This window comes from Azolla caroliniana, unplaced genomic scaffold (assembly GCF_043228905.1).
Source record: "Azolla caroliniana isolate FFs.n. ecotype wild unplaced genomic scaffold, voAzoCaro1.0.p SCAF_1, whole genome shotgun sequence".
NCBI lineage: Eukaryota > Viridiplantae > Streptophyta > Polypodiopsida > Salviniales > Salviniaceae > Azolla > Azolla caroliniana.
In genome coordinates, this window is record NW_028230436.1 from 12,193,124 (window position 1) to 12,211,804 (window position 18,681).

Sequence of the window (18,681 nt, forward strand, 5' to 3'; positions counted from 1 at the left end):
CTCCTTTCTATCTATTATTAGTTTCTCCTTATCTTAAGCTTACTTTAGTACCTAGATCTCTAATAATGAGACTCATCCTTATAACAGTTCATGTGCATCTCTCTTTTCTCTTAGTTCTTTGCCGTCAAACATGAGATCCCGATATTTGCCAAACGATAAGTTTTGATAAGATCAAACTCATATATGTTTTGATTGAAATTCTAATAATGGCATCACGGGCTGGACAAGTTCAAGCGAATAGGATCAAATTAGTGATCTAGTTGTCCTGACAAGTTTGTCACAGTAGGATAGCAGAACAAATTTAGATCAAACTAACAACATCATGGTTCCAACAAGTTGAGCTCAAGCAAAGACAGCATCAAGTAGTATGTCAGGGACAGCCATTGCCATCAACACTAGGAATGCTCTTTGGTCCTCTACCCACCAGAGAACAACTCGAGGAAAAAATACAAGAAAATGCAATTCAGCTTTTCTTCCCCATCTACATGGCTGGGAAAAATGATTTGACAATTGAGTCATGGTGACACCCCATGAAAGTTAATATACAATCACCAGCCTTTTGAGTAATGTGTCAATACCAAGTGTGTAACCGTTTCATCAAATGCAAGAAGCCCTTTGGCTTACCTTGATTGTTAAAATGCATAAATCTGGGTGAGACTTGAAATATGATTTAGTTTGAATTTTTAATACTTTGGCAGCTTTAAAACAAACTCAAAAGTATCTCTGAAACATAGAGAGACTTTATGTACAAAATTCTGCACGTATTTTCAAATCTTTAATTATAGAGAAATTGGAATGGAATTCACTTTACAGATGATGTTTTATGAGCATAAAAATACACACTTCTTCAACTGATGTTTTATGAGCTTCATCCATGTCCTGCCAGTAAGACCTTAAAAAGAATACCAACATTTCACTTGAGCTTGTCTGTTTATTGCAAAAGTTATCTATCAGCAAGATATAACCAAAAATACTTTCCTATCTCTTTTCTTTTTTGTTTTAAACTGCATGATGTTCACCTAGGAACACCATGAATAATGTGTGAGCCAAGCATGGCAACCCACACTTCTGCTATCATTGAGACCTCTGAATGGCATCTATATAGGAATCAGTAATTTGCATCTATAAGATATGTTTATGCCTTGGCTTTTCTCCTCAATAGACTCCAGACTCTCTCTTTACTAATTGATCTGTCGCAGGAAGGGCCATGATCATCTCTTGTCATAATAACCCAAATGCCATGTTATAGGACAAAGAGGTATATGTTGTGATATTCTGTACATTGGCAAATCCTTTGCTTTGTCGAAGGTTCTCTCTTGCATATCTGCTTCTCTGGGGGATAACTCTATATTGCTGAGATGTCACTTATGTCCGACAGGCATTATTGCATATAACAAAATAACAGCACATCCAGGCATGAATGAATAGCAAAATAACAGCACGTCTGAGGCCATGTGATAACTGGGATGTGTGCACCATCATATCAACTAATAGAAAGTTATCTTCATACTTTCTATCAGCATGGTATCAATATTCTCCTGACATCCAACGCGAGAGCTAAGACTTGAGAACTTTGCAACCATCTCTGACATGTATGAAGTGCTCGACAACAAGTCTATTATGGTATTATATCTATTAACAAAGCACATAACCATCTTTGCGTTGCAAAAACAAGAGCTAGGAGTAAATACCCAATATGGAGGAGTGCTTTTCTAATATAGTTTAGAGAGTAGGTGGTGTTGGGCCTATATATTTAGCAATATAATGCATTAGGATGGGAATGCTCCCATAGAAGTTCCCATGTCTCTCAAACTTCCCAACTCAATATTTTCTCCTTTCATTTGATGAGGTGTGATATTTCATATGAACGGTAACTCAGAGAGATACCACTCAGAGTAAGCAGCCTCTCATCTGAGAGGCTTAATCATCGTACCAATGTCTGGGAGCTTTGTCTTTTGTCGAAGTGGCATCATCAATAGCTATCATAAGTGTAATTTTTTCATCAGTTCATGTTTATTGAAATATAGCACTATATACATCATTCTAATAAAAGAATTTTGCTTTTTATTCGTCACCTGGAGCAGCAGAATGTTTATAGTTTGAAGTTACTCTGGATTTCGGTACAGCCACAATAGAATTCTGCATTTGTATGTCAGTTTGTGAATGCAGCCCACCATTTTGTTTATAGAGTTCTTGCTGATGCAAATAGTTGCCATTGATCAAGCCAGGTACTGGGCTTTCAAGCTCCTACACATTTAAAAAAAATTTAACTGCAAATGTAATCACAACCACAGCTTCATAGTAACGAAAATAAAGACAATAAATATCATACGAATTTACCAGATTGGGCATGTATATTCCATAATATAGAATCAAATAAAACAAAGAGCCTACCAAGCGGCACCATTTTAATGTAAACCCTCTACAAATAATTAGCAATTAAAAATACAATTTTAGTAGGGTTTCCAAGTCCATATGATAATTTTGACTACAATGAAAGCACATTTGCTTTTTCAGTGGTATATCTTCTCCTATCTTGTAAGAAGGCCCACTGAACAAAATTACATGTTTTTGGGTATTTACATTCATAAGTGTAATGGAGATGCCTATTTAGTCTAGCTTCCCAAGTGTAATGAACAGTTCGAACATATGTCTATCAAGAGTTTGGGGTAACAAGTATGACACCATTATCAAACTAAAAATAAAACATGTGTTTAGTTTATCTTTAAAAAATGAGCAGTGCAAACATATATCTACCGAGAGTTCCAAGTAATGACACCATTGTTAAACACAGGACAAATCTGGGAGAGGAAGAGAGACAAAATGATTGTATTTGAGTTAATCAAGTTCTTCTGCAAAGGACACGCGTTAACCTCTACATTCTGTAGTGAGATCTGGTAAAATAGAGTAATTGCTGAGTTTCTACCCATAGTGAAGTGTCTAACAAAAAAATGGCTTAGCACTCCTCCATAGCAAGAAAAAGAGATAGCATACCTGACGCCACTGTTGTTGTAAAGCAATCAAAGTTCGGCAATGCGCTCTGCATTCTTTCTGGAGCTTCAATTCAAGATTCTTAATTTGGGCCTTTCTTTGATGGACGGTTGTGGCTGGAAATTACAACACGGACTCTCATTTATGTGAACTAAGAACATAACGTTACATAAGGGAAAGAAAGAAAAGTGAACTGAACTGACCTAAACTAAGCTGAACTGAACCGAGTCCATTTAAAATCCAAGTTCAGAGAGCAGGAAATAATAGGGGGGAAACTGAACTACACTGTGTTCAATACTCGTTCAGGGAAGATGACATCGTACAGAAGCAACGGAGAAGAAGACGACCAAACAAACGATCAGAAAAAAAGGATAGAAAATGAAACTGCAAAGAAGAAAATTCCTAGAGCTAAAATACTTCACATTTTGGACCAGAGAAAACGGGCAACGCAATAAGAGGAAAAAGGTTCAGGAAAGAAAAGTAGCAAAGAAAATAAAGAAATTTGTCAAGCTGAACTACTTCTGTATTGAGGAATGCTGCATCGAATCAGGTGTTTTAAGTGAAGAAAAAAAGAGAAAAACATTTAACTTTGAATCCGTGTTCAAGGGGAGCATAAACAGATAAAGAAAAAAGAACTGAGCTCAAGCGAATGATCCGAGAGAGAGAGAGAGAAGAGACTGGAAAAGAAAATCTGGAAGGAAGAATAGAAGAAAGGAAATAACCTGGAGAGATGTCCAACTGTTGTTGTTCTGATATGCCCAAGGAAGGAGGAGGAGAAGAAATGTTGGGGGAAGAATGTCTGCGTTCACTTCTTCTTCTTCTTTTTCTCTTCCTACTCATATCAGAAGGAGGAGGAGTAGGAAGTGAATCATCTTCTTCTTCACTTGCATCTGTCGAGGAGTCATCATCCATACTACATTGAGGGGAGCATTGCACAGCAGACACAGGAGCAGAAGCGGAAGATCTGTGAGCGTGAGTGTGAGTGTGATTCTGCGACAGACCTCCTCTGGGTGCAGCAGGAATCTGAGGACGAGAAATCTGTGGAGATGGAGAAGATGAGACTAAGGCCCAGTCTTCTTCTTCTTCGTCGTCGTCGTCTTCTTCGCCGCTTTGTCGTTCTTCTACTACGGCATCCTCCTCCTCCTCTTCTTCTTCTTCTTCTTCTTCTTCTACTACTACTTCTTCGCCGTCGTCTTCCTCCTCCTCTTCTTTATCTTCTTCTCCCTCCAATCCTCCTCCTCCTCCTCCTCCTCCTCCTCCTTCTTCTTCTTCTTCTTCTTCATCTTCGTAGACTTCATAGTCGTCTTCGTCGTAGACCTGTGCAGAGGAAGAAGAAGCCATGGCTGGCTACACAGAGACACAGACACAGACACAGACAGACAGAGATGGAGTTTGTGTCTAGAAATGTTTGTGTGGGAAACAGAAGAGTTTCATCTATTTACAGAAATAGCCCCCACACACAAACAACAACAACAACAGGAGGAGGAGGAGGACCGTTTTGTATAATTATAGAAAATACCCCCAGTCCACAACAACATAAGAATGTTAAATATTATTCTTGTATTTGTGGTTTAAAATTTATGTATGCATGCATGCATGTATGTATGTATGTTGTGTATGTATGTATGTATGTATGTATGTATGTATGTATGTTATGTATGTATGTATGTATGTATGTATGTATGTATGTATGTATGTATGTTATGTATGTATGTATGTATGTATGTATGTATGTTATGTATGTATGTATGTATGTACAATCCATGAGTGGGAGGATGCGGTTTCAGGAGGGAGTGGCCATGAAGCATTCTCACTCACATTATGGCCCTGTTTACAATCCACTCTGCCCTCCCTTTTACGCTTCGAGCCCCTTTGGCTCTTTGCAACTTCTTCTTCCACACTCAATAACCAATTCTTTCTTTCTTGTTTTTGCATCTTGGCCACCCCCCTCTCGCTCTTCTGGACGTCTCCCCCCAAAACTTTACCCAAATATACCCGTCCCTAAAATAATAGTGGTATTGCATACATAGGTAGAGGTGTCTTTTTTGCCATTTCAAGAAATCGGCAAGCGTTTTCTCCCATGAACTGGTGGGATAGCTAGCACATATACATGAAATGAAAGGCAGATCACACCTTCACAATGATGTTCTCTGGAGTACTTGTTCATCTTTGGCAAGTCGTACATATTACGTGACCATCTACTACCCTTTTTGGAGTCACACTCACATATGCAAAGATTTATATTAACCAAAATCATCATTGACTACTGTCTGCAAACATGAAAGCAAATGAAATTTAGTTAAAATACTTGTTGGACATATATATCAAAGTGTTTCTTACTAGTGCAATCCATTCCTCAATGCACTATTCCTCATGGAAGGTATGCTTGTGCCTAAATTAAACTAGGTTCAATCATCATTGTTCTCTTACGTTCAAGAATAATTTTCAAGGCTTAGGATATCTTGTTGCTTGACTAGATACATTACTTGTAAGCATTCAAACAATGTCAAATTGTTCTACACCTATATTTCACAATGTTGAATTATCATTGTTCTCTTATGCTCGAGAATGTCAATGTTTTCTTATTATGCTTAAACAACCCGATAAATGCACCCAAAGAAGGGAAAATAAGTCTCAAGTATTAAGATTGAGGTTGGGAATGTGTATAGCCCATTCATAAAGGCATTGTAAATCTTAACTCATGTTTCCACTTGTGGCACAAGATCTAAGTAACTTTCGTACATGACCATAGTCAATTATTGCTTAATAAATTTGATTATCACTTGCATCGATGGTCACATCTCATATTTCACAAAATTCTAATAGATGTTCAGTAGCCATGAACCAAGTGGCTTAGACGTAACACCCATTAAAAAAGGAATAAAATTTCTCCATCATACTTTATAACTATAAATCTGGCGGTCAGGAAAACAAATCTCAAATTATTGAAGGAGTGTATACATTGGCAGTGTGCATATCTGAATTAAAAAAATAATATAAATTTTACATCATGTTCCCAACAGTGATACAACATTTGAAGAATGATTATACAACACCCTGGCTAATCCTATTTTAGTAATCTCGGTTATCACCTGCATCAATGGTGATGTCATATTTCATGACATTCAAAGATATATTTAGCAGCCATGAACTGGGTATTCATTGACGTATTGACTGACCATCAGCAAATTGCTGAAAATTTTCCATTTGCAGCCAGGATTGAGATTTCGTGTATAATGGTAGAAATCAACAAATTTTAATCACTTGCAGTGGTATTGTTATAATTTTCATCACCTGTATAGAGCTCGCTGCTATCTTCCAATTGCTCCTTTGTCTTCCTTCCGTTCTGTCCCAATGTATGTACCTCCATAGAAGACCCCAATAACTCTATCAATCTATCATGTAGTTCTGTCTGTTCAGTGACGTGATGTTCTTTATTTGGAACACTACGAATTGGTACATTGCTTCCCACATTAAGACCTCGCCGTCGCCAATAGTCCATTCCCGGACAAATACCCTGGTAAAACCAAAAAGACTAAGCTTCAAGTACAATGGTGGAACTACAATGCAATATTCAAGAATGGTTGAGATCTATAACATGGTCACTCTAAATTAGACGTGTACCTTCAACAGAACTACAATACATTACTCCAAATCACACCATAATCACACAACCCCACAGTGAAGCTAATGATACTCCAGGTATATCTAAAGTGTCTTCCAATGCATGTGATAATACGTCAAACATGTTTGCACAACATTACATGTATATCTTCTATGGATCCACTTACAATCACAGAAATACAATACATGATGACACCACACAAACATTAGACACATACCTTCAGCAGAATTAAAGATACTGCAGGTTTATTCAGACCACCTTTCAATGCACAGTGAATGGTACTCGAATATAATCATGACATAAAATAAATCTCTTCAATGAAGGTGTCTACAAACATACATAACAACGTACGATGTCTCCAATACAATCACACGGCATAAGGAACATACCTTCAGTTGAGCTAAAGATACTCCGGGTATATCTGAACCCTCTTTCAGAGGCAACATTGCATAAACACTTCCATTGGAGACCTGCTTATCTATTGTATCAAAACATTCGGGGGTGAAATTGGTTCCCACACACATATCGTTATTGATTGATTGTTGATTGCAGTAGCTTCCAAGGTATGTACAATGTTCAGCAAATAAAGATATCTCTGGGGTCATAGGAAACAAATGTCCCTCTGTACTGAATACATACCTGGAATGAACATAAATATTCCTTTTTCTCATTTTGGATATTATTCTCTCTAATAATACATTATTAGAGGGGCATCAATATTCTAGAGTGATCCTCATTCACTCTCTCTCTAATATAGATGTCTCCTCCAACAATGTGGAGGAGACATCAATATTCTCAGAAGCACATGCATGGATAAGTGATATATTTATCATGCCTTGCAACATGGTCTGCCCTACGAATGGACTACATATTAGATTAGACCTTTACATAAAGGTAGAAACGTAAATAATGTAAATAATGATTGAACCATCATGGTCGGCTTGCTAATGGTAGAACTATTTGGATATATAATGGAATCAAAGATAAGTGCACGGGCTGAAAAAAAAAGATAAAAGAGCTAATGAACAAGTTGATGATGATTAGAATAAATGGTTGCCAAATTTGTAAAGGAAGAGGCCATTGAAGAAGGTTACATGGAATGTAGTCATCACGTTTTTCTTGTATCCAGATACTTTTCGCTAACAATTTAGGAGATACACAAAAACTTATGAGGGCATTGCAAAAGTTTTGTATACATACAAGATTAAGTGTCAACAGCAATAAAACTAATATTATGATTGTGAAGAGCCCAAAAAAAGATAAACCATGCATTATATACAATAATGAGCCACTTGAAATTGTGGAAAGTTTCAAATACGTTGGCCTTGAAGCTCCTTCAATCATAGATGGAATGAATGTGTCACCCACCATTTAGAGGCAAGAAAAAGAGCAAATTATACATTTGAGTACACATAGAATCATGGAGAAATTAAGTGTTGGTTCTTCAACGCTTACACATTGTACAACATATGTTATACCTAACAACAAAACCATATTCTTCGCTGAACAGAGAAACCACACACATCAATACATGGTAGAGTCCATTCCATTGTCTGCCATCTGAACCATTGCTTCCATGAGACTTAGCTCACACACACTACTAAGTTAGATGCACAAGTGACGAGAGTAATAGACTATGCACAATTTGCTCAAAACAAGTATCACATTTGATAGAATGCTTTGTGTTTGACCACATTTGACTATGTTTTCCAAACATCTTCGACCAAACCTAATCTTTGCACGAATCTATCTCACAATGACAAAGTGCACTCTTGATCACAACATTCATTAGTCAAGTTCTTCAATATCAAGAGTCACTACTCACTTTCACATGTAGTATGTGAAATGTAATATTTATGGTCTCATGGATCATATTTGACCTCTGAAGCAATAATAAAATCTATCTATTTATCTCTCTCCCCCAAACCTAATCTTTGCACGAATTTATCTCACAATGACAAAGTGCACTCTTGATCGCAACATTCATTAGTCAAGTTCTTCAATATCAAGAGTCACAACTCACTTTCACATGTAGTATGTGAAATGTAATATTTATGGTCTCATGGATCATATTTGACCTCTGAAGCAATAATAAAATCTATCTATTTATCTCTCTCCCTCTCAACCACTAACACCTCCAAATATGTGACAAGCCTAAAGAAAGTGGATGGATATTTTAACGAGCCTTGAGAACCCCAATTTGATTACTCAAACAAGAAGCTCTAACACAACAATTATCATATTACAATATCGAACCTCTATTCTTGTTGAAGAAGATAATAGATACCTTCAAGTTGAATATAAAGCAATGAGGCTGAAGATTGCCGATGATGAAGAGGGTGACGTTAATCCTAAACCCGAGAACGTCACAGCCAAGTTTATAGAAAGGTTGGTGGAAATTATTAAGGAGCCAATAAAGGTAGAATTGGCACAAGAAGACGAATTCAACAGCTTACATAATACTAAAGATGAACTAAAGAAAGATTGGGTTGAAGTAGTTAAAGGAAAAGTAAAAATAGAAATTGAAGCAAAGTAGTTTGGGGCTGGCTAAGTAGCAAATGTGATAAGGAATCCAACTTAAACCCACTGGGAAGAGTGTACCAACCAAGAAAAGTGGATTGCTAAGAAGGACGCAGACTACATCACACATGCAAGCAGCAAGGGAATCAATATATTAGGAAGAGCCATCCACATTCTTCATTACACTGCATTATCTTGGGCATTGAACCTCATGCAGATGTACAACATCATCTCAATGCCCTTGATAGTTTGTGCGGCCAAAAAGAGCTCACTGTAAACCTATCAAATACTAAGGTCATGATCTTTTAGACATTCACACCAATTTACAACCAACCAGCGAGCAAATTCACGTTGTGGATTCCTATGTCTTAGTAGGAGTCACATTTACAAGCAGAATTCTATCAACCCAAGCTGCTTAACGCTATGCAACTCTAACCATGCTAGAATGACAATGCTGGTAGGCACAACTCCGAAAGCCTTGTACCAAAGTATGGTCATTCAACACCAACAAATCCATACCGTCATGTATGGAGCAGCCATATTGGCTCTGGGCCTCCCCATGTACACATGGATACAACTAGAGCATCCATTAGTCCTGAGGTTTTCACAGATGATGCGCAGAGAGGACTCCACCCCACAGGAAATCATCTAAGCTGAATTTACCACATCCCCCCCATGATGGTAGAAGCATTATTCCAAACAATCAACCTAATCAACTGGATCCAAACCATGCAAATTCAAAATAATTACACAAAGCATTTGATGCTTCATCCAAGTAAATGGAGACAATAGAACATGGGGAAGGGGCATGATACAAAGGTGATGAGTAGATCAACAACAATGGCCTTGACATTGAGAGCTTTCACCCTTTCAATACAGTACACCTCTCGAAAATGATGAACAGAACAAGATATTGTGGAAATATCTATGCCAATTCTATACCTAAAGGACTTGGATCACACCATGGGAGACTCTTCCCCTCCCTAAAATGGCTGACTACAAAGATCATTTTGGGAACTTCTCACATGATGGATTCATACAAAGACCAAGGTACATGAACATCTACATGGCCCATAGTGCTGACAAAGAAATAAGCCAACTCACTGTTTCCTCCCACAACTAGAAGACTAAACAAGAGATTACATCTTTAAAATGTTGTCTTGAATAGCAAACCAAAATAAATGTAGTTAAGTAAAAAAGTAAATAGAAATGGAATAAAATGTGACTAAAGAATCTCGTCATCTATATTGTAAGGTTCCGAAGTCAGATATATTGTAATTTTTGTATTCAAAAGATCCAGAATGGAGAGATCTCCAACATGAGGGAAGCACCTGCAATGGTGGGAGATAATGGCCTTTTTGTCAATGACAAAAGTGGTGAGATCATGATCCATGAGGCAGGGCCCTAGTGCATGATAAACTGCTATAGCCCGATCTATTGTAACCCCTTGCAATGAATGCAATGTCTTCATTGGTAGAGACAATGAGCATTTTGTGTACTTTGAGCCAAAAGATTTTGCAAATTATGTGCAGGAGAGGTCAAGAGGGGGGGAAAAAGAATAGGGTGATCCAAGATGATACCATTAAATTCGATAATTAAAGTACACGGATCAGCCCCATACATCTCGTGGTAGGAAGATGGTCACTACTCTAGCTCATGTGCTTTCTGGTGTGATAGGGCAGCTCAGGACCTCTTCACATCAGTTAGAAATTGAGAGCACATAAAGCCATTATCATCAAGCAACAAAGGTGCTTCTCTTGCTTTGGAGATCTCTTCATCTTGGAGAAGCCCATGTTGAAGATTTTTCGGAGACATAAGTTTCAGTCTATGTAAGTTCAGAATCTTAGGTTCTTGGATAGATAGATATATATATTCTGTAGTACGCTATGTTTTAAGTTATATTTATTTTGGATTCTTGTCATCAAAGACCAGAAAACATTGTACTATGTAATCTCTTGTTTCATCTTTAGGCCATTTTGGCCTCATAAAAGGCATTAATAACAAGACACTCACGGATAGGGACCATTTTCCACCAGATTATCACCGCCAACTGCTAGATCAAAGAGGAGCCAAAGATATTTCACCTGAAACGTAGAGATTTTAATTAATGACACTTGATAATCATTCTCCATGATTTTAGTGTATATAATTTACAAGTTTATAACCAAAAGTTACACATCTAACATTTTCACTTTGCTTCAATCACATTTAATCATTTTAACTTACTGTTTCTGAAAGAAAGAAGCTCTCCATGTGATCATCTTTCACATGCGTTTCAACATCTGCAATGTGACAGTATCCACATGGACAATGTGTCCCATACTGTAAGCTGGTAATTATATCACGGCCTACATCTAAATACCTATCAGAGAAAATAATGATGATCAAAGATAAAAAAAAGTAACAAAGGTAACGGAAATTATTAAGAGTAGACATCAGTCTCATCCATACATTGGATCTCTAGTTGCCTTATATAACCAATAAGTGCTTTCTATTAATTCAGGTCGTAGAGGATATCCTCGTTGTCCTGGCTGAATAAGACCATAGATACAAGGTGAATGGTTGCGTGCATGTTCAAGGTGAGCATGAAGAGAGATCTAGAAACACATGTATGGTTAAGCACACATTGGGATTACCTGAACAGTTGAGGATGCCAAGTTGAAACCCTCGGGAGTAAACCCATATTTTTTCCACACACTGAAAAAAGCTCTGTGTGTGCGTATTGCTGGCTGTAAATCCCCAGCAAGAACCTATCATAGAATACTGTAAGGCTTCAGCCAAGAACACCATGAAAAGATTATTGCTTCTACAAACAAAATCTCAAATGACACATTTCCATATTGAAACATATGATTATAAAACATAGCCAAATTCTTAAGTTTTATTGTCTCAGACTTAACAAAATAAACCCAAACTAAATACCAAAGTCCATCTGACGAGCAGGCACATTTCCATATTGAAACGTATGTTTATAAAGCATGGCCAAATTCTCAAGTTTTATTGTCTTGGACTTAATAAAATAAACTCAAGCTAAATGCCAAAGTCCATCTGACAAGCAGAGGAGCCTTCTTATTTACTTTTTTATTCACTTTCTGTAGTAGGGGTATATTAGACGGATATATTCAGACATGGGAGTACATTTACTATTGCATCTGTGTGTAAGTAAGTCACAAGATCCTACAAAAAACAAGTTTGCATGAAGATAAGGGCTCTGCTCCAGAATCTAGACCCTGATCCAACATACAACATCCTCTGCTAGAAAGATTTTGAGATCACTATCATTTTCTAGAGTTCTCTCCTCTTCATCATCTTAAATTCTCTTTATTTCAAACTTCAAAATCCTACAATCAACAATGAAGCTGTTAGAGATTATCTCATGGAGCATACGAACATAAAAACGTCCATACAGAAAAATTTCTTTTGGAAAGTTTTCCCTATACTTCAAGCAGAACTTGAAATTGGTTTCCTTTGGTAGAAAAGACCAGAGCTATTCCCTATTTTCGAACCATCAATAATGAAGAAATCTTAGCTTGATATTGAATTGTTTGATTTGACTTCATCAAGGTTATTTGTCTCACACATCATGTAGCATAAATGGATATGTCTTGGACAACATATATTAAATTTAAAAATATATATATAAAAATTTGGATAAGTGAGCAAATGACTAAATTACAATGAGTAGCATGCAAATGAGTCAAATGTGCATCCTATTGGACAAGACAACATAAATTCAACCAAAACAGCTGTTGGGCTAACTTGCTTTCAACTTAACAAGAAACAATTGCTTGCTAAAAACAAGTTATGTGCATCAATTTCTACAAATTTGAACAAAAAATCATCTGAAAATCCTCGAAATACAATTAAAACGATAGACCATTAGCTGCATGAAACAATGCTTTTTAGTATATGTATATTTGCACAAATAAGTGTGCCATTATATAAGCTTGCATAGTTTCCTGTGCTTACTCATCCTAGGGAAAAACTATACAGATGCCCTCTACAACTATTGACAACATCAATGGCAACAATATTACAAGTATTACCTGCAAACCAGGCCAAAACGCCTGCAAACTATTGAATAAAGGCCATACTACCACAGCAGAATTCATGTTAACCTCCCAATACCTAATAAATCATTAACAAATTGTTGAAGACTAAATCAACTTTCGATTTTAGCAAGAACTGCACAAGCAAATAATAATGTGTTATGTGTATAACATTGCCCATAAGGGCTAGAAATATGCCCATTAAGGTAGATAAAATTAATACAACTGTAGTGTGGACAAGTTTCCTAGGTTCAAATACCTATATAAGGAGAAAATTACCCCCCATATACACTTTTATATTCTTCCATTCAATCGATCACCTATTGCTTAAGACTCTTCCCTTCATATATACTATAATGGTTTGCTAAGGCTTCCATCTATGCAAGATGCATCTACTTCATCATTCAGATGATTAAATCTACGTAGGTAAGCCACAACTCATAGCAATAGATATAATCTCTACTCCCACTCACATTCAAACATACACCATAATCATTCCTGTAATTATTATAATGAAGAAGAATACCATGGATCATTGTGAAGATATCGCATAGCAGCTTTATACGCTTCATTGAAGATGTACAAATACTCTTCATCTCCTAATAATAGGTATGCCTAAGACAAAAAAACAAAAAACCAGTTGTATTGATGTATAAAAGATAGCACAAATAAAATAAATGGGTATCAAGCGAGTTTGTGCAAAAAAAATCTAACTTTCCATAAAGATAAACAAGGTAAATCAAGCTTACCTTTAGCAGATATTCATAGAATGAATCTATACTTGTGCCAATGCCAGCATCCTGCCAAGAAATTAAAAACCTCACTTCTGAAAGACAAGTAAAACCCACAAAGTAGATCATATGATGTATAGCTTATTATACTTTGTGTGTCCACTCTCCAGAGAAAACATTAATATGTGCTCCAACAAGACCGAGCTGTGACCGTTTATTCCATAATCCCCTCACTGCCTTTCTAGCAACTGTCTCAAACACTTTTATGACATAAAACTCTATGTGAGAGCAAGGTTTTCTTCCCAATGGATGCTATTTTCAGCATTCTTAAAATTATTGATCATGCAAACCAAACAGTTACCAGGGTCCTTTGTCAATCGGCTCAATATTCCAAATTCTAGAGTTAAAGTACCACCACCTGCAGTAGATGTCACCTATGGGAAAAGAAAAGATATATGGAATAATGTTCGCATAAAAACAGTAAATGCAAAAACATATATTTTATGTCAAGCTATGCAGATATTTGAAAATCTAAAGTGTTATTTGTACATTTGAAAGTTATTGCTACGCAAACAAATCCCATTGCTTGCCATCATATTCTCCTCTATTGATACAGATATAAATGATGAGAAGAGTGAAAGCGAACACAAAGGAGGCATCTATCATAGCATGCTAAAAATCTTTTACATTTATTCAAAAAAAATAAAGTAATACCAATAAAGAATAAGAGAGAAACAACACACCTTACTTTCATCATCACTGACACCATACAGAAGATTCACAGATCCATATGGTATTCCTAAAACAAGTCCAACAGTTATATTGATTACAAGCTATATAAATGTGATGTAGACATAGAATACAATGAATTCCACCTGTGGGTGTCTCAAAAGCTGGTAACAGCCGCCGTCCTAAATCCTCTGCGAGATGCAATAACTCGTCATTGTAAGTATCAAGCTGTAATCCCTGTGATAGGTGCAATTTCAATATAGAACATTACAGAAATCACATTATTGCAAACAAAAACCACATAAGAGGCCTCACCGTAGCAGAATCCTTTGCAATAAGATGAGCTGATAAAAGTCCTCCCAATATACGTATGTTTGTTTCAAAGACAGAGACTGTCTTATTCTATATAGTAAACACACAAATATATAAATCATTATTTTCAGTTGATAATAAGAAACAGAAACAGCGAGAATTTATGTGCCATTATATACTCCACAACACTCAAAAGTGAGGTGTACAGAAGTCACAGATGGCCCTTCCTCTTCCAGAGCATGTACTCAATGAGGCTTATCAAGTCATCTAAAGGTTTCTTTGACCAAGTAAACAATATTACGAAATAAAAAATCATTTGAATCACAATTGCTTGAGCGCATAAAAAGTCCATGCATAAGATTTCCAGTTCATAAACTTATCCAAAATGCGTGTAAATGCCAACTATGGAGTACCATATTTCTTCATCAATCACAAAAAGATTCTCGGAATGCAGCTTGGAGCCTAGGTAAATTGTGTAAAATTATTTGCAGGTATTTCTTATTTATATTTATTACAAAGACTAATTGAACTAAATATTAATGTGCATTACAATTTAAGTTCTCACCTTATCAAACTTAATGTTTTGTCCAATCCATTCTACAGCACTGGCGAAGCCAGTGCGATTGCCAAGAAGTGCAAGCATATCCAATGAATCAACCTGCTCACACATGAAAGAAAAAATTACATACTTTGAAAACTGAGCTATTTTCTTGACAGCCCAGCCTAGGGGAAGATGGTAGAATTACCAAAGTCAATGCATAACCTCCTAGGGAGTCTTCTCCACTGCAGCTTAACGGCCTCAACTCATCAAGAGGAAATGCATATTGCATATAGCCCTCAAAAGCATGATAGAACATACCTCGCACCTGCCAAAGTTAGCTTAATTTACCTCCCTATCAAAAAAGCTTACATTTTGTCTCTCATTCAAACTTTCACACAATATAAATAAATTCATGTTCATAAAACTGAAGTATACCATAACTACATCTTCAAACTATATTTTCTCACAAACCTTCTAGAGCCACTTATGTCATAATAGGAATGAAATGTTTCTTCATAAAATTGAATGATATGTATTGAAGTTTCCCAGGTTGATCATTTAATGATACATCAACATAACAAGAAGACCAAACGAACATCAACATAATGATAGCCAGTTCTTGAACCAATTCTTGGACCTCCTACGTCAGAGATTTCATGTTCTGACCTATCAAATCTCTTCCATTACTAGAGCCCAATCCTTCTTTGAACAAATACATTCCAATTCTTCACTTTTTTCTGCACTTAAAAATGTCCCAAGAATTTCCTCTTTTTTCAACTTCGCCAAAAACACAGAGTCTAACCTCTTATTACTCATGGGTGCCAAGCTGTGTCCTACATCCCAAGTGCAATGAGCTTACTTTCTCAAAAATCAGGAGCAAATTCTGCAGTTTGAGATGACAACCGTAAAATTGCCATCCAGCTTTCCTATATAGTTCTGAATATTGATGCATTTCTGGGCAATATCTTCCAAGGTCCTAATTAAGAAAATCACCACCATTTGGTCACTGTGATTCATGTTCCCTGTAAAATTTCATCTTGTCCACAACCAACTGGATCCTTGCTTGATTGTGCAACCCATGGCAGCCATAGAGTATCCTCCACACTTTGGGATCTGAGGCATGGCACCCTGTCATTGTCTTCAATCAGAGACCACACCAAATGCATTACGCTCACAACAAAGTCACACATCACATCAACATTCCAACAAAATTCTTTTGTCAGTGACGGAATCATCCTCATAGATATCATTCTGCTCAACCATTTCTAACCGCTTTGGATCATATCCAAGCACTACATCCAACAAGTCAAAAAGAATCCAAAATGGTTTGTAACTTGAACTTCCAAAAGTGTGTGTGACCCTCCATGGCCTGTTTGGCAACTTCAAGATGAGTAAAGGAAGAATATGTGAATTGCTCTTAGGCTTCTGCTATCTAGAGCTTCCATCACGTAACTTTTGCCTGATGTAGCCACTAAACACTGTCTCCCTCGGTCTGATCAGTGTCATAAAGTTGCATAGATCAATAAAAATCTGCATTTTGTTTTCTAGGATTTCTTTTTCTAGAGCTTCAAATTTGGCATCATTTTAGCTCATTCAAGCTATGTAAGTGATCTTCTTTGGTCATTACAATTATTCTTGGGTTTTCTGTTCTCCAGAGTTTCCTGCTAGCATCATTTTGCCTTATTCAACCTTATTAAAACCATGAACATCCTTCCTTGGTGTTCATGACGTGTAAAAGAAGAAATTCTTCTTAGGCTTCTATTTTAGCATCCTTGAGCTTCAATGTTTTGCGGCACATAGGACACAGACTAGTCCTCTATAGATAATAAAGAACAAAAGAGAGATTTGTTTTTCAAATGTCTTCATTATTCGTAGAATTCATTTTCTCTGATGCATCTACCTTTGGTAGAAGATTATGAGAGAAATGAAAACAATAGACAGAAATCTAGTTCCACAAAAGATTGAAAAAACAAAGAAAGGGAAATTAAACGAAAGAAATAAGATTTTCTGACCTCATCGCGCAGCTGAAGGGCTTCTTCACGAGTGACAGAAGCAGCCTTGGCATCATGACGTTTGAAGAAGAAGAAGAAAAAGAAGAAGAGGAGGAGGAGAAGCCTTCGAGTTTCCATGATGTGAAAATTACATGAAATACATGGGCAACATACAATTACATTATACATATATGAGTGTATGTAATAGTAATATGCTTGTAAGTTGTATGTATATGTAAATTGGCAACGGCTCGGCTCAAGCCTAAACCGAACCGTTTATACGGTTTAGCGGTTCGGTTCGGTTTAGGCTTGACATTCCTTAGCTGATTCGAGCTCGGTTTGGGATGGCTCAAGCCGAACTGAACCGATTTAGTCCAAATCGATTAGCAAGCCAGTTAAGGCTTAATCGGCTTGGCTAAACCGATTTAGGAACTGGTTCGATTCAGGTTTAGAACCTCCCAAACCGGTTTCGGCTTAACCGGTTTGGTTTGGACAAGGTTTGGACAAGCCCAAACCAGTTAAGCCTAAATCAAACCATTGTCAATTACTATTTGTAACCCAATCATAATGTGGTTTGGTGAGGAAATCGCAGTTACGGACAGTGTAGGACACATTTCAAATGGTGTGTGCGATTTCGGCTATCAGATCATTATAATAAAAAAAAGTGCATGCCCAAAAACCAATCCGGCTCTGACCAACCTCTATCACATCTAACCTAGCTCTGACTAGCCTTTGTCATGTCTAACTCGGTTCTCCCAAGCCTATGTCACGCCTAATCTGATACAAAGTTTCTAACCTAGACTCCTTTTCTTTGACCTAGGACTAAATTTACAATCCAAGTACTCGTACCAAACCTCGCTGAAATTTCTAAAGAAACCATTTTTTTTAAACAAATCTAAGATTACCCAAAAATATCAAAAACGTTTTCAAGAAACAAAAATTTTGAGTTTTACATATAAAAACTCACCAAAACCTTGGTTCAACATTGACTATAAACAAAATGTCATCAATATTACCCAACATTTGGGCCATCCACAAATAATTTTGAAGAATCGAGCATCCATCTCTGCAAGCAAGATAGGATTATCAAAAAGATTGAATTATTAACAAGTTGTTTCTATCTCCACTTTAGGATTATATAAATAATAGGTTGTACACTATCTCCAGAATGGCAAACATCTTTGATAGAGTG

The 18,681-nt window shown here is 36.7% G+C and overlaps 2 protein-coding genes across 2 annotated transcripts; both read right to left on the reverse strand.

Moving 5' to 3' along the window:
• Window positions 1-1,409: 1,409 nt before the first annotated feature.
• On the reverse strand, window positions 1,410-4,338 carry LOC147869012 (uncharacterized). Its single transcript, XM_087325765.1, has 4 exons — window positions 3,714-4,338; window positions 2,995-3,107; window positions 2,076-2,247; window positions 1,410-1,979 (listed from the first exon to the last, which is right to left on the reverse strand). Exons 1-4 carry the CDS (start codon window positions 4,330-4,332, stop codon window positions 1,921-1,923), a joined length of 963 nt encoding a protein of 320 aa, XP_087181891.1. The 5' UTR covers window positions 4,333-4,338; the 3' UTR covers window positions 1,410-1,920.
• Window positions 4,339-5,913: 1,575 nt separating this feature from the next.
• LOC147869013 (Glycosyl hydrolase family 47 protein) lies at window positions 5,914-17,665 on the reverse strand. The gene is made up of 17 exons (XM_087325777.1): window positions 17,511-17,665; window positions 15,704-15,823; window positions 15,523-15,615; window positions 14,961-15,047; window positions 14,792-14,882; window positions 14,660-14,715; window positions 14,278-14,350; window positions 14,067-14,176; window positions 13,935-13,985; window positions 13,712-13,800; window positions 13,183-13,264; window positions 11,773-11,886; window positions 11,588-11,667; window positions 11,363-11,498; window positions 11,150-11,220; window positions 7,006-7,255; window positions 5,914-6,508 (listed from the first exon to the last, which is right to left on the reverse strand). The coding sequence occupies exons 1-17, from the start codon at window positions 17,625-17,627 to the stop codon at window positions 6,248-6,250; spliced, it is 1,881 nt and encodes a 626-aa protein (XP_087181903.1). The 5' UTR covers window positions 17,628-17,665; the 3' UTR covers window positions 5,914-6,247.
• Between the last annotated feature and the right edge of the window lie 1,016 nt (window positions 17,666-18,681).